The sequence below is a fragment of the Eptatretus burgeri genome, chromosome 5 (assembly GCF_056783735.1).
Source record: "Eptatretus burgeri isolate ZD-2024b chromosome 5, Ebu_testis_v1, whole genome shotgun sequence".
NCBI classification, from domain to species: Eukaryota; Metazoa; Chordata; class Myxini; order Myxiniformes; family Myxinidae; genus Eptatretus; species Eptatretus burgeri.
This window is the reverse complement of record NC_140965.1, coordinates 87,749,738-87,766,489: the sequence shown is the minus strand read 5'-3', so window position 1 is coordinate 87,766,489 and position 16,752 is coordinate 87,749,738. Positions and strand designations below refer to the sequence as shown.

The following is a 16,752-nucleotide window of genomic DNA, read 5'->3' as shown; positions in this document are numbered from 1 at the left end:
ACTGTGGTCCACCTTCGCTTGTGGAAACACGGGCTGTGGTGAACCGGTTGAAACAGGGCAAAGCTCCAGGGATCTGTGGCATCCATGCCGAACTTCTTAAGGCTGGTGGAAATGCTGCACTTGTGTCGTTGCATGCAGTTTTGTGCTCTGCCTGGAACACAGGCATCATCCCAACTGATTGGAAGAGGGGCCTTGTTGTCCCTCTCTGGAAAGGGAAGGGTGATCGCCAAGACTGCAACAACCACCGAGGGGTGATGCTGCTCTCAGTACCGGGCAAGGTCTTTGCTCGGATAATTATTGATAGGGTTCGCCACCATCTGCTTGAGCACCAGCGTCCAGAGCAGTCAGGCTTTACACCAAAGAGGTCAACGATTGACCGTATCCTTGCTCTTCGTGTCCTCACCGAACGCAGACGAGAGTTTCGGCAGGGGCTGCTTGCAGCCTATGTTGATCTCTGTTAAGCGTTCGATTCAGTGAATCGGGATGCCCTCTGGAGGATTCTTGCTCTTCGTGGGGTGCCACTAAAACTGATCGATCAGATGTCTGAACTCTACTCTGGTACTGAGAGTTCTGTGAAGTGTGGTGGTACCATCTCTGACTTATTTCCAGTTGTTACTGGAGTTCGTCAGGGTGGTGTACTGGCCCCCACACTTTTCAGCACTTGCATGGACTGGATTTTAGGGAGGATGTCAGAAAGATCAAGCTGCGGTACATTGTTTGGGAATGTCAAGATCTCGGACTTTGATTTCGCAGATGATGCAGTCATCTTTGCGAGACTTTAGATATCCTCTTGGGGGCCCTCGAGGTGCTGAATGAGGAGTCTGAGCCGCTGGGATTATGGGTTTCTTTGGTCAAAACTAAGATCCAGGCTTTCAGTGACATCTTGGATGCTGCTGTCCTGTCTGTGTCTGTTTGTGGTGAGGATGTTGAGGTTGTGGAGAGATTCACTTACCTTGGCAGTGATATTCATGTCTCTGCTGGCTGTGAGTCAGAGTTCAATAGACGTCTGGGTCGGGCCTGTGGAGTCATGGATTCACTGGATCATGGGGTGTGGCGCTGCCAGTACCTGTGCGGGAGGACGAAAGTCCGAGTCTTCATGTCCTTGGTGCTTCCAGTCTTGCTCTATGGATGCGAGACTTGGACTCTGACCAAAGATCTGAGAGGGAGACTTAATTCCTTTGGTACCAGGTCTCTTCGGAGAATCCTTGGCTATCACCAGTCAGATTTTTGTCCAACGAGTGGTTGCTGAGAGAGACTCGGATGAGATTTATTACCTGCATGGTCCGTGAGCGTCAGTTGTGGCTGTATGGACATGTGGCTCGTTTTCCTGACGCTGATCTTGCTCACCAGATTCTCTCTGCGAGGGAGTCTCGTTAGTTTAGGATTCCGATGGGCCGACCATGTGCCTCGTGGTTGCAGCAGATTGACCAGCATCTCAAGGAGAGAGGGATGGGCCTGGCATCTGCCTGGGGGAAAGCCAGACGGAGGCCCCTGGAGTACCGGCGGAAAGTGGACGCAGCGACACGCTGTTCTAGCACATGCTCCCATACCTGACCTGACTCCCCCTCCCCCAAATCTGCTTTCCCCTCATCCCACCCCCTCTCAGCTTCCCCCTCATCCCGCTCATTCTCAGCTTCCTACTCATCCCACCCCCTCTCAGCTTACCCCTCATCCTGCCTCTCTCTGATTTCCCCCCCCCACTCCTCCTCCTCATGGTTTCTCCCCCACCCCGACACCTCTCGATATCCTCCATGGCTCCCCTCTTGGCTTCATTGCCTCCACACCCCCACACCCCTGGCTTCCTCAACTCCTTACCCTCTCCTTCCTCCTTTCCACATTCCCACACCCTATCATCTCCTCCTCCCATATCCATAAATGTGTGGACCTCAAACATCTGAGGCCTCCACTCCAACCTGACAAACCTCTCAATCCAGGCCACTGCCGATAAACCAGACATTATCTATTTAACAGAATCATTCCCCCCACAGGACATCCCTGACTCCTGAGTGTCACTCCCTGGCTCTTGTCCCCTCCAGTGATAACCCCGTCCTGGCAGTGGAGTCACAATGTACAGCAAGAACTCCATTTCTCAATCTCCATCGGCCGCTCTTACACCTCCCAACCCCCAGGAGTACTGCTGGCTACGACTTCGCCTCCTCTCCTACCTCATGATTGTCTGTGTGTCGTACCATCCTCCCAACAGTAATGACTCTCTCTCTCTCTCTCTCTCTCTCTCTCTCTCTCTCTCTCTCTCTCTCTCTCTCTCTCTCTCTCTCTCTCTCTCTCTCTCTCTCTCTCTCTCTCTCTCTCTCTCTCTCTCTCTCCTTCCGCCCCCCCCCTCCCCCAAGGGACTGTACTGAATACACTCCTGTCTACTTTCTCAACAACCCTCTCAAAGAAGTTCTGTCACTCAAACACTTGTGTCTCACTATCAGCTGTGATCTCTCTTGGGAAAACCACATTTCAAAGTTGGCCTCAAGCCTGGTGTTGATTTATGGTTAGGGTGGTTGGCTTGGGATCTTAGGGTCCTGAGTTTGAGCCCTGTTTGCCACTGAATTAACACAAGGTGTGGTTGACTCAGCCAGTCTTCCGAGATCGGTGAAATGCGTGCCAGTGTGCTGGTGTAGGGGCACAGCATCAGCGGCATAGTCGCGTCCCAATGAAATCATAGCTATCTTGTGGCCAAGCTGCCATACGCAAGAAGAAAGTTGGGCGCCAAAGGAAGTTGCCGACTGGGCATCCTCCGTGCAAAATCCTTCCTTGGCACACCTGTGCTCCGATCCACCGACAAGACTTTCATCCGCAGCTTGATGGAGGACTGCTTTCCCCTCTGTGCTGTTGCCCCTGCCCACACACTTTTCTCGTCTTGATACCATGGAAACGAAGGCTTTCAAGATCATTAGAATCTCCTGCAATGAAGCTGAGTCAATGGGCCCATCACTTCGCCTTTGCTGATAGGTCGATGATCTTTCCGTCTTCTTCAGCCTTCTTTTCAGGTCTTGCACCCTCTGCTCCTTCAATGCTTTGTCCCCCCCCCCACCCCAGGTATTTTCAAGATGCACATGATCCGCCAGCAACTCCTTTCTAGTAAAATTCCTAAAATCCAGAAATAACGCACACCTCCATCATTTGTACCCTTGTTTTCCTGCCTGTGGAACCAACTTCCACATTCTCTTCAACCTCATCCTACCCTCCAGGTCTTGAAGATGCTCACCACCATCTCAGTTCATCCCCCATCCAAAACCCTCATCTTTTCTCCACCTGTTAAACCACACTCCCCCCTTCCCCCAAAAAATTTGCTTCTGTATCCATCTTGTCCACCCCTTGTGTTCTCCCCTACACCTCATCATCACCCGTATCCCTTATTTGTCAGTCTCCATCTATTTTCTCCCTCGGACCGTGCTGTTCGCATTCCCCTCTTCTCTTTCTGCTGTTCCTTTTCTTCTGTTGCGTCCTGATCCATTCTGTGTTCTCTCTCTTCCTCAAGCCCCGACTCTGTGTATAAAAATAATCCCAGCAATCAAACTTTCTTGACCAAGGAAGGTGGAGGAAGGTGAAATTTCAGCCAGGAAGGTGATATTGTATGTTGAATGCACTCACCTTCTTGTCCGACATGATTTTTGGAAATTGAACATTTGAGACTAATTTTCCTTTTTATTCATCTTTGTGAGTCAGGTGTTGTGGAACGAGGAGGGAAACTCATGACTGTGTGATTAAAGTAACTACTTATACTAGCGATACCCGTGCACATGCACGGGATAGCAGTACAACATAGCTGGTAGCAGACGACAGACCGTACACAGGGAATGACAAAAATACGCATTGTGCAAAATGCAAGTGGTACTATGGAACGCCAATACTTCCCAAACATTGTCGGCATGTCTGCTAAATGCCACAGCAATTTCATAGGGATCGTGTGATGGCGAGCCGAGATTTTAGTGTGCAAGCTTGGTATTATAATAGAGATTGATGTTATGATGATGACGACCGAGCACACCAGCACATTCAGCATGTGGAAGCTTTCTGGGAACCTTGAATCCCAGAAAAAAAACTCAATAAGATGGAATTAATTTTTGAGAAGAAGAGTGTTTTTTATTGGCTCACCTGGAAAGTAATTCTGGGAGCCTATGGGATAGCTTGTCATCCGTCCGTCCACAAACACTCGCAACTTCTCTGAAACTACACATGACTATTTTGATGAAACTTTTCCACAACCTTCATCACCATGTATGTACCAAAGTTTGTTCTTAGCATTAAAAATAAATCAGGCCTTAAGGGGGTCTATGGCGGTTGCCTCCCCCCCCCCCCCCAAATAGGTATTTGCTTTCTTCTCAGAAAGTACACATGCAATTCTGATGAAACTTGACACACATTTTCACATTTGTTGTACCAAAGTTTGTTCACCCAATTTTTTATCAATTGCAGTGTAAGGGAGTTTATGGGGGGGGGAGGGTGGCAACCTCCCCCCCCCCCAAAAGGTATTTGCTTTGACATTGGTTCATTGGTACATTTTGCTGATTTCATACCACGTTGACTTCCTCCTCAGTATCATTATTCCACCAGGTGAACGCCCAGGGGTATTGCCCTTATTTTTATTTGATACTGCAGAGATAACTCTGCGAATCTTCTTCTTCTTCTTCCTCTTTCGGCTGCTCCCGTAAGGGGTCGCCACAGCGGATCATCCATATGATCTGCATAGTGATTTGGCACATGTTTTACGCCGGATGCCCTTCCTGATGCAACCCTGGTCGCCTCTTACGACACAGGGATATGGTACACCTATTTTAACCGGGGTATACACCGGCCCAGTATACTGGTACTCATTTCGCCGACCTCAGAAGGATGACAGGCTGAGTCAACCCCCTGGTGTATTAATTCAGTGGCCCAACGGGGCTTGAACTCGGGACCTTTTGGATCCCAAGCCGCTGCCCTAACCACTGCGCCAACACCAGGCTGAGATAACTCTGCGAATGCCTATTAAAAAGTATTATCTGTTCAGGTTATTTCATTCAGTAAACCATGGATCAGTAAGGTGGTATTTAATGAATTTTATTAAAATGCAGTGATACGAGGTAATGGGGAGAGAGTCGTCAGGATACCCGAGTTGTACGTGCACTCATCGCTGAGCCGACTAGCCTGGGTTTGAATCCCGACCCATCTATAAACTGTCAACCTGGTGTTTCACAGGCGTGGTGAGGCATCAGAGATGTGCCGTCATTCAGATGGACATTAAACTGGGCGTCCCACCTGTTGGCACTGGTTTTTGGTGGACAATATGGATCCCACACTGTCTTTCTAGAAAAGTCGGTGAGTTATTCCCAGCGCCCTGAACAAATGACTAATTCCTGCCTTGACTAACTGCTGGGAATGGTAACTGCAAACCACCCAGGAAACCCTTTCCAAAAAGACTGCTTCGGCCACACCGACGCTCTGTCAATATTCTGGCACATTGTTTGGGATTACGGGGAGAAGCAGGATAGCTCAATTGTCTTTTCCGACTCGTTGGGGCTGGTGTTCAATTCTTCAAATCGGACCTCCAAACCCTGTACTCAACTGACCTTCTAAAAGATCTGACCTTTCATGAGTATCATACGATTATTTATTTGAACTGCTTTCACACAAGTGCATTGTCTGATAGATAACCCTCAAGTCAAACGACTATCAATACTGGAGCAAAATGCGACATTGTGTGAAGTGTGTTGCCTTTGTGAGTATGTGATTCCCATAAGGACAAACGGAAATTGGTTGCAATATTACCCATAGAATCAGAAAAATGGAACAAAAAATCGAATCTTACTTCGGTCAGACAGTGAAAGGTCCCTTTGTTTTCCATGGTTCCACAAGCTCTGATTAATCGCAACCCACACAACCTGCAATGCAATAATGGAAGACAAATAAACAGTAAATCTGAGGGCAGGATCTCATGTATGCTCCGGATGGGCTGATTCCTATTATCAATCCTTTTACACCTGCAACTAGCAAAACAAAGGAGTTTTTTTTTTTTTTTACCTTTGAGGCATTAAGAACACCCTTTACACTTCTTGTTTTATTATTAGTTTTTATTATTGGGTGCTTAATTGGGAATCTGACACAGGGTGGTGCAGAGCTAATGCATAAACGTTTAGTTGAATTCCTGACTTGACTATAAACTGTCAGATTGGTGTTTCGCAGACAATGTTGCATCCAGAGGGACATTTGTCTGGGGACCAGATCCCACAGTGTCTTTCATTTAAGACTCGGATAGATATCGCTGGCACCCACTCAGTGTAATCCTTACTGTAAGACTTCTGTTGCAACACTGAATTTACAGAGAGAGAGAGAGAGAGAGAGAGAGAGAGAGAGAGAGAGAGAGAGAGAGAGAGAGAGAGAGAGAGAGAGAGAGAGAGAGAGAGAGAGAGAAAGGCATGAAGAGAGAGTGGTTGGAGATGGAGACGAAAAAGAAAAGTCGCTGAATTGCTTAATTGCCTCACTTATTGCATCAAATTAAAAAGAGAGAAATGAAATTTTTAAAAAATCAAAAAACTGCCAAGTGAAACAGAAGGAAAGAGAGAGAGAGATAAAAAGAAAGAAGGCATATATTGTTTGTCCAGGTCTGCCTCTATAATTGGTCTTCAACTCTGTTGTTGGTGTTTTCCCCCTTCTCTCAACTGTTCATTTAGTCCTGTTATGCCCTGATCCGTTGAGTGTATTAATACTGAGCTTTGCCCCATTTGTGGACATAATAAACAATGTCTCCTAAAAAACACCAGCAGGTTGATGTTTAACAAGCCTTGGATAGTGTGGAATAATTTTGATCAAAATACAAGCACGTTTGAATCGAAATAACAGTAGTTGCGAAGCTGCCATCAGGGTTCTGTGTGTAATCAAGTGACGACGCTGATAGATGGTTCAAACTACATTAGTGGTAAACTCCAATCTTCAGAGTTCATTGAATGCATCAGCCAGAAGTTTAATGAGGAAATAATGCAGTGATGGAGCACGAGAGCGGTGATGTGTGATGATTATTTTGAAGGGCTCGGGACATGTTGTTTGCCGAGCCCCCATTAATACCCGAAACACACAATTTCACGTACGCTGATTGCTGTGATGCATGCACACCACTCAGGATCACGCACGACAGTCCCATCCACACACGGAGCTTTTGGATACAAGCAACATATTCAGATCCATGTCAGGAACTGTGATTATGTATCCGAAGTTTAGGACTATCTGCTTTCTTCAAATCCCCATTTGAAATTTATATACGTAAAGTGTTCTCACACACACACACACACACACACACACACACACACACACACACACACACACACACACACACACACACACACACACACACACACACACACACACACACACACACACACACACACACACACACACACCGGGTGTAGTGGCGTGCGCCTGTAACCCGGCTAATCGGAGGTTTGGGTTGGAGGATCGCTTGAGGACGGGGGCTCTGCACTGGGCTGCGCTATGAGAGGGTGTAGGGCAGCCCGGAATCATGGCGAAACCCAATCCTTATCCCTGTGTAATAAGAGGCGACCAGGGTTGTGTCAGGAAGGGCATCCGGCATAAAACCTGTGCCAAATCAGTATGTGGATCATAACGGATGATCCGCTGTGGCGACCGCTAACGGGAGCAGCCGAAGGAAGAACAACATATATATACACACATATACAGGGGGTCCCAAAAGTCACCTAGGGATTTAGAAATTAAATAACATTTCTGTTTTTCAAATAATTTATGAATTTTTTTATACCAAAAGAAAATTTACAAAATGGAGATAAATTTGCTTTTTTAATGAAAAATATTGCAGCTTAGATGTCTTCCATTTTCGGCTTCGCAGAGACGGGCTCTTTCGACAACATTTTCCATAACAGCGGACAATAACTCTGTCTGCAGCCCTCGAATTTCTGCACAGATGTTGTCCTTGAGCTGCTGAATTGTACGGGGCTTATTGATATATATATATATATATATATATATATATATATATATATATATATATATATATATATATATATATATATATATATATATATATATATATATATATATATACACGCTCCTTCAAGTAACCCCAAATAAAATAATCAGGAGGCGTCAAATCAGGAGAATGTGATGGCCAAGAATTTTCTGAATTTTACGAAACTATTCGCTGTCCATGCTCTTTGGGTGAGAATAATTGATCGATGAAATTTAAAATAAAATTCCACGATTTTGGTTCTTTGTTCAGTTGTGAATTTTTCCATGGGTAATTTCCAAATGTTAATCTAAATTCTGAAAATAAAAGAAAGACAAATTATTTAAAAACAAATGTGATGTTATTTAATTTCTGAATCCCGAGGTGACATTTGGGACACCATATATATATATATATATATATATATATATATATATATATATATATATATATATATATATATATATATATATATATATATATATATATATATATCCATGCCTGGTGTTGGTGCAGTGGTTAGGGCAGCGGCTTGGGATACAAAAGGTCCTGAGTTCAAGCCCCGTTGGGCCACTGAATTAATACACTAGGGGGTTGACTCAGCCTGTCATCCTTCCGAGGTTGGCAAAGCTGAGTACCAGCTTGCTGGGATGATTGAGCCATTCGATTATCCTGTGCCGGAGTGGTGACTCCTCCAGGATTGTGCACATTAGCCCAGGAGACTGCTTCGGCAGCACTGATGCCCTGTAGAGAGAATGGTCCTGATTGATAGATGGATATTGAAGCTGATACACCAAGAAAAATGACAGAACTGTCAGAAAGCATCTGTAAATGAAAATAAATTAATGAAAAATCAAATGCAGGTGAGTGACCTGAGACAATGGGGAAACATAGTTCGTTATTGCTTACAATGTGTAAGCTTACGTTGGTAGTATATTTTGTTATGTTTGTTGGGGGTAGATGGAGAAATTTCAAAGGAAACATGATATTACAGAGTTGTTTGGTCCGTGGATGTGTAGGAGACATCTTAATGTAAATTAAGTTGGGAGACTGTGATATTAAGTGTTACTTGTTACCACATTGGGGGTGGTGCTGTGTTAATTAGATAAGGATTAAGGCTAATTTTCCCAGGCATGTAATTGCCCCCTGTGATCTTCTCCTACGTTTTTTTAATTTGCAAGCCAGTCATGAAAGAATTCCGTTTTTATAACAACAAGAACCATAACAACCGAGCTGCCTTTGTCTCCGGACGGGAGTTTGTCTCCATGCCGTGTATGTTGTATGACTGGTAGAAAATGGATATCAGACGATATTTTTTTTCCATCTGCACTGTTATTGTTTGCAGAATAATTTCGACAAGCCAAACCCACGATAAATGCGAAGTTTCTAAAGTGAGGGTTAGTTGGGACTCAATATATCCAGTGTTCACAATGTGATTTATGGAATTTCTTTGTTATTTCTTGTTACATTTTTTGCGTCAAATGCACCTTCTGATGTTGTCAGCATGTGCAGAAGAGGGTTTTACATTGCAGATGCTGTCTGTTTTTCAAATTATTTTGTTATTATTATTCAAATATATATACATGTATATATATATACATGTTCAAATTATTATTTCAAATTCAAATTATTCAAATTATTCAAATATATATACATGTATATATATATATATATATATATATATATATATATATATATATATATATATATATATACATGTATATATATACATGTATATATATATATATATATGTATATATATACATGTATATATATATATATATATATATATATATATATATATATATATATATATATATATATATATATATATATATATATATATATATATATATATATATATGTATATATATACATGTATATATATATATATATATATATATATATATATATATATATATATATATATATATATATATATATATATATATATATACATGTGTATATATATATATATATATATATATATATATATATATATATATATATACATGTATATACATGTATATATATATATATATATGTATATATATATATGTATATGTATATATATATATGTATATATATATATATATATACATGTATATATATATATATATGTATATATATATATGTATATATATATATATATATATGTATATATATATATATGTATATATATATATATGTATATATATATATATATGTATATATATATACATGTATATATATATGTATATATATATATATATATATATATATATATATATATATATATATATATATATATACATGTATATATATATATATATATATATATATATATATATATATATATATATATATATATATATATATATATATATATATATATATATATATATATATATATATATTTTTTTTTTTTTGAGACCTGGAAGGATTCTGTTTTTCCTTCTGCAACCCACATATGGAGATAATTCCTCATAATTCGACTTATTTATGGCAGAGTAAACACCATTCCGAAAACATAATATGATAATTTAAAGAGTTTCTGTAAATGATGTTCATTCCACATCATCCTATATTCAACTTTGTTCACCTGAGGCCGAGCAAAGTGCCGTGAAACACTGCAAGTCATGCCTTGCAGAAAACAGATTTCTTTGGAACGCTGGCCACATTCTCATCCAATCATCATGTAACTTTGTTTGAAATTCTCCATAGATAGATGCTTCTATGTTGAAAGCTTTGTGTCAATTGCTCAAGCGGTTGCGGAGAAAACAAATTTAAAAGCGAATAAAAAGTGGGGTTGGAAGGAAAAATAAAAAAGGTGAGGGAGTCGGCCGATGTTCCACAATATGGTCAAGGATGTTTGTGAATGGGTATTACTAGTGTTGATTGTGAGCCTCGAAAAAGTTCCCTTCCCAAAAAGAATAATCTTAACCTGTCAGCAATTAAATGGTTTCCCGGCCACATGGATCATCAGCTGGACACCGTTCTTCCTCGAGATTTCGATCCTTTCCACCCAAAACCTCTCTGAACGGCGGATCCACAACCTCGGTCACGGATCTACATCAGTAGATTACCTGCATCAGTAGATCCACAACCCCAGTTGCGTCCAGGCAGTCACTCAACCCATCAATGCAACACCGCTATTCAAACTATTCTTGGTCGAGGATTCATCACGCTCATCACATATTCTCATCACATATCACATATTTATCACTCTTATCACATATTCCATAATATGATAATACATGAAATCATACAAACCTTACCTTCAAGAAGATAACATGCCCACCACCTACCACATACACCCCACTTATCACTGAATCAAACCGTTATTCAGATATTGAAATAGTCCTTGCACTGCATCTCCCAGCAAGCACTGAGAAGGTTTTTTACTGTAATTATAGAAAATGTTTCATTAACAATATTTTCACTATTTATTTTGTGTTTCACAAATTAGCCCATCACTCACGTAATGGAACACGGGGTTTTGCAATCACTTCTGTGTGTCTGCCTGGACCGTCACTTTTTTTTTTTTACCATTTGAGCTTTTGTCATCAAATCTTCAACAAACCTTTATTATAAGATTGTGAAGAACACAAATTAATAAAACGTATAATTTTTTTAACTGACGTTTTCATCATGTTTAGTTTGAGTACACGATGGAGGTGGATGGGCTTTGCATTTTCAGATGCCTTCTAGTTCTATTTGGTGTTGTTTTTTTTATTTCAGAGAAACCTTGTTTTAACCTGATAACTATAGCTCCCTGTGATCTGATAATCTGATAACTATACGTTTGACGAGCTGTTTTGATCTATTGATAAGTTCAGTCACGTATGTGTGTGTGTGGTTGCTTGCGCTTTCCCAATTATTTCACCTGCCAATGTACAGAAACATAACAGAAGTAAATAGACACCTTAAATTTCTTCATTTCATCTGTATAACTCAGTTTTACTCGGTGCTTTGTACTAATATTCGACTATTTCTTTGCAGAAATAAGTTCCTGGGTCTTGTTTGACAATTAACCATGCCTCGAACTCAGGGAGCTCACAAACTTTCCGATTTTCAAAGAAGACGCATTGTTGACCATTTGGAATGTGGAGTCAGCGTCAGATAGCTCATTACCTTGGCATTCCACTTTCTACCTTGGTAGAAATTGACTTGCACAATCACCTGATTTCTCTGATTGACTTCCTACCCTTTAGTATTAAATCTTCGTCTTTACCTTTCATATTAATTATACCCTTTAGTATTAAATCTTGGTCTTTACCTTTCGTATTAATTATACTCTTTAGTATTAAATCTTGGTCTTTACCTTTAGTATTAATTATACCCTTTAGTATTAAATCTTGGTCTTTACCTTTCATATTAATTATACCCTTTAGTATTAAATCTTGGTCTTTACCTTTAGTATTAATTATACCCTTTAGTATTAATTATACCCTTTAGTATTAAATCTTGGTCTTTACCTTTCATATTAATGATACCCTTTAGTATTAAATCTTGATCTTTACCTTTAGTATTAATTATACCCTTTAGTATTAAATCTCGGTCTTTACCTTTCATATTAATTATACCCTTTAGTATTAAATCTTGGTCTTTACCTTTCGTATTAATTATACCCTTTAGTATTAAATCTTGGTCTTTACCTTTAGTATTAATTATACCCTTTAGTATTAAATCTCGGTCTTTACCTTTCATATTAATGATATCTTTAGTATTAATTATACCCTTTAGTATTAAATCTTGGTCTTTACCTTTCATATTAATTATACCCTTTAGTATTAAATCTTGGTCTTTACCTTTCGTATTAATTATACCCTTTAGTATTAAATCTTGGTCTTTACCTTTAGTATTAATTATACCCTTTAGTATTAAATCTTGGTCTTTACCTTTCATATTAATGATACCCTTTAGTATTAATTATACCCTTTAGTATTAAATCTTGGTCTTTACCTTTCATATTAATTATACCCTTTAGTATTAAATCTTGGTCTTTACCTTTAGTATTGATTATACCCTTTAGTATTAAATCAAACCTTGGCCAATCGGGTGATTGTGCAATTCACCAGTGAACGCAAGCACTCCACAGCTTACCGTTCTAGTTGATCTTGGCCCTTAGAAAGGTGTCTTCGAGCTGTCAAGCGGTCCATTGAGAAAGCTCCCCATTGCAAGGCAGCAGATGTTGCAGAGGAGGTCAAAGTTAGCTCAAGCACTGCCGTGCGGTACCTTCATCTACTGGGCTACTGTGGGAGAACAGCAAGGAGAAAACCTCTTCTTAGCAACATTTAAGCAACACCAGCCAACATTTGACACCAGCCATCATTCAAAGGAGAAAGAAGTGGGCTGATGAGATGGCCAACAGACCCTTGGAGTTTTGGCAAACTCATTTTTTCCAGATGAGTCCCAGTTTGCTCAATTTTCTGACAGTGGACGTGTATGGGTCTGGAGACTTCCCAGTCAAGAGTTATTTTTGAACCGATTGCAGCCAACTGTCATACACGGTGGTTTTTCAGTGATGGTGTGAGGAGCAATCTGGAGCACTGGTTGGTCAGAGCTTGTGGAGTGTGTTGGCAACATAAACTCCACGATATACATTTCTATCCTTGAGGATGGATGTCTCCCTGTTTTCTCTACTGGTCAGATGGTCAAAAACAACACTCTGTTTATGGAAAATGAAGCTCCATGCCACACTGCAAAAAAGAATGAAGAATTACAGGCCAGAAATGGGATCAAGTGACTTCCATGACCAAGTCACTCTCTTGCGATTAATCCCATTGAACACCTCCAGGCCATATTGGATCGAGCTGTGCGGAAAAATTCCAGGAATCCAACATCACGGACAGAATTGCTTAACCTTTTGTGGGAAGCCTGGGCAGAAATCCCATGAGAAAGTTTTGGAACTCGTTATTTCTATGTCTGAAAGAATAAAAGCATTAACATCTTCAAAGGCAAGTCCACCAAATACTTGTGTATGTACTAAACCGGATCAAATGTACTTCAAATGTTCAATAAATAAATTATTTAAAAATCATGGTGTCTATTTACTTCTGTCATGTCTCTGTACTATCGAATAACTTTTCCGGAATGTTTATGTTTCTGTCTCAGGAAAGGCATTTGTACAATGTGGAATGGAAAAGCATCTCGTTTATCAAATAATTTGTTGTGATCTTAATGACACACACACACACACACACACACACACACACACACACACACACACACACACACACACACACACACACACACACACACACACACACACACACACACACACACACACCAGTTTTGACATAAAGCGGAGCCAAAATCCAAATCATTTTTATTATCCCATACAATTCAGATGTTTTGCCCCAAATAAATCAAACATCATCCATATTATATTTCTGACGCGTAATTTTTTAAACACAAAAAAACAAAAATCCCTGATCTTCATTGGTGAAGGATCGAGACAAATTGACGGCATGGACTTGATCTCCACAGGTATTTTGTATCGTAACAGCAAACGATGAAGACCATTTTGTGACTCATGCAATGGAAATGCAAACAGAAGCAAGCAGCAATTTTTGATATGCTCCCTGAAACATAACTGATGTGCTGACGTTTATATTGACGTGAAGGTCTACAGTCATGGTGGCATTGGAATGCCAAAATCACACAGTCTTTGCCACTCTCTCCCTCAGGGATCAACAGCGAGATCTGCCCGCAGGGCTCCGTGTGTTGTTCAGGGATGATGAATAATTGGCTGAGGAATCGGAGCCAGGCAGAACTGGAATCTGCGGTGAGAGATCGGACCAAGGACCTGCAGCTCATGTTTTCAAACAATCATCGCTCTTTTAACGGTCAGTTAACCCTCCTCTCCGAAACAACACCATCGGATGATGATGCAAGCCATTGGTAGTACATGCTCAAGTGTCCTGATCTGTTGCTCATGGTAATCTGTTTGAATCATCCCTCGTAATGTCAGCTCTCTGCCTGTCAACCTTATAAATAATTTACTATTACACAGTGTATTGGGATGAACGATTATGATCTGTCTTTGGAGCCCTCATCTGATGTAATTTCCTGCTGAAAGCTCACCTTTCATGCAGACTGAGGGAGGCCAGATAAGTTGCTGCAGACCGAGGAAAGTTTGAAGGAGCTCACGTACCGATGAAGGTCGACATGCTACCTGGCCAAAGGCCTGTTGTAACAAAAGCTAATGTGACCTCTTTACCACCCACCCGATTTACAAAAATGGCCCGGTGGCCAATGGATACCCACTCCAAAAGATGCAATGCTCCGCAATGCTGTACCCCCTGCTGGCACTGCAACAGACAACACTTCCAGTTGGATAAGATCCTGCCTGTGATGGAATCAAGAAACCAGGTGGCTTAGAGGTGAGGTTTTGCCAATGGGTTATCCTACGATGATGTGTTTGGAATGGAACTCTCTAAATTCGACCAGACAATAACGATCGTCTCAGAGGTGATGATAATGTTGTGATTCATTCCTTTAAGTCCATGTTGTAATGTCAAAAGGAAATTTTTGAATGTCTGTTTAATAACCTGTTAGAGTGTGACAAGACAACAAATTTGCAGTGCGGGTGATTTTCATTGTGATAACACTTGCTGCTTGCAGTTGCATGCATTCATTCATATATAATATATACAAACAAACTCACCACCATAACAGCCTGTAATGGTCATGTGTACAGGATAGTCAGCATCATCACCCCTCGAAGGTGATCTTGTAATACCCCGGTCTTTTCATTGTTGTAATATTGAACTTTATTGTGTTCACATGCTTGAGAAGAACAGACTACTGGAAGGTGGAAGTGCTCGTTCCACTCGTGCTTGTCTAATTTAGACTTGAATTCATGCGTCGTCTTGGCTTCAACTACTTCCTATGGAAGACTATTCAAGTCATCCACCACCCTACTGCTGAAAAAAAACATAGACCCGTGGGGGACTGATGGTTATTTCCCCAACAGGTGTGGTGAAAATGAGGGATTAGGGGGAAAGGTTCATGGCTCACCCCGCTTTCTGAAGTGGTTGGGCCGTGGGGGAGCACAACTTCAGTGAACGGCATGGTCCTTATATTTCATGAAGAGTATGGTCTGTATCTGACCATCGGTTTCTGAGAAGATTTTATAACATATTACCTGAATTTGAGGCGAAACCCCCCTTTTCAGCCTCTTATGGGTGGGGGATCTGGATGGGGAGCACAACCCCATGAGACCTTACTGTTCTGAAGTATCATATCAAATATCAATCATGCAGTTTGTGAGGAAAATATGTTTTTAGTGAAAATGAGGAATTTGGGGAGGGAGGCCGTGGCCCCCTTCCCAGGTGATATACGGCCAAGGAGATCACAAATTATGGTTATGACATCGTCACGATGCCGCTGGATCTGGTTGTCGGTTTCTGATAAGTAGATTTTTGAATGAAATACCAATATTTGTGGTGAAATCCTCCTTTTACGCTCTTTATAGGGGCACATCCGGATGGGGAGCACAACCACATGAGACCAAATTTGGTCCATATTGGTTGGGTAGTTTGTCATCAGAAGGTGTTTTAGTCAAACTTTCACGTACGTATGGCCAGACACCTGGACCTACTCTATGGGCTTATTTCGGAGAAATAACCTAAAAAAACACTTCCTGATGTCGATTCTGCTCCTCTCCCTAAAAATAACTTCGAGTGACCTCCAGTTGAAGTATGTCTCGCCGTCTTGAAGAAATGACTGGGATGGTTCCTGATCAGCCCTTGAGGAATCTGGTGTAATCATCACCCTTCCTCCTCCTGTAGTACAGGGAGTGT

General features: G+C 41.0%; 1 protein-coding gene across 5 annotated transcripts in view; it reads left to right on the top strand.

Annotated features, from left to right (window-relative positions):
• LOC147026907 (glypican-6-like) overlaps nucleotides 1-16,752 on the top strand; it is a 475,934-nt gene that overhangs the window by 188,815 nt on the left and 270,367 nt on the right. For all 5 annotated transcript variants that reach the window (XM_085882807.1, XM_085882805.1, XM_085882804.1 and 2 more), the window contains one exon: nucleotides 14,635-14,793. In XM_085882807.1, the coding sequence (XP_085738933.1) occupies nucleotides 14,635-14,793 (159 nt within the window). The remainder of the gene's footprint in view (nucleotides 1-14,634; nucleotides 14,794-16,752) is intronic.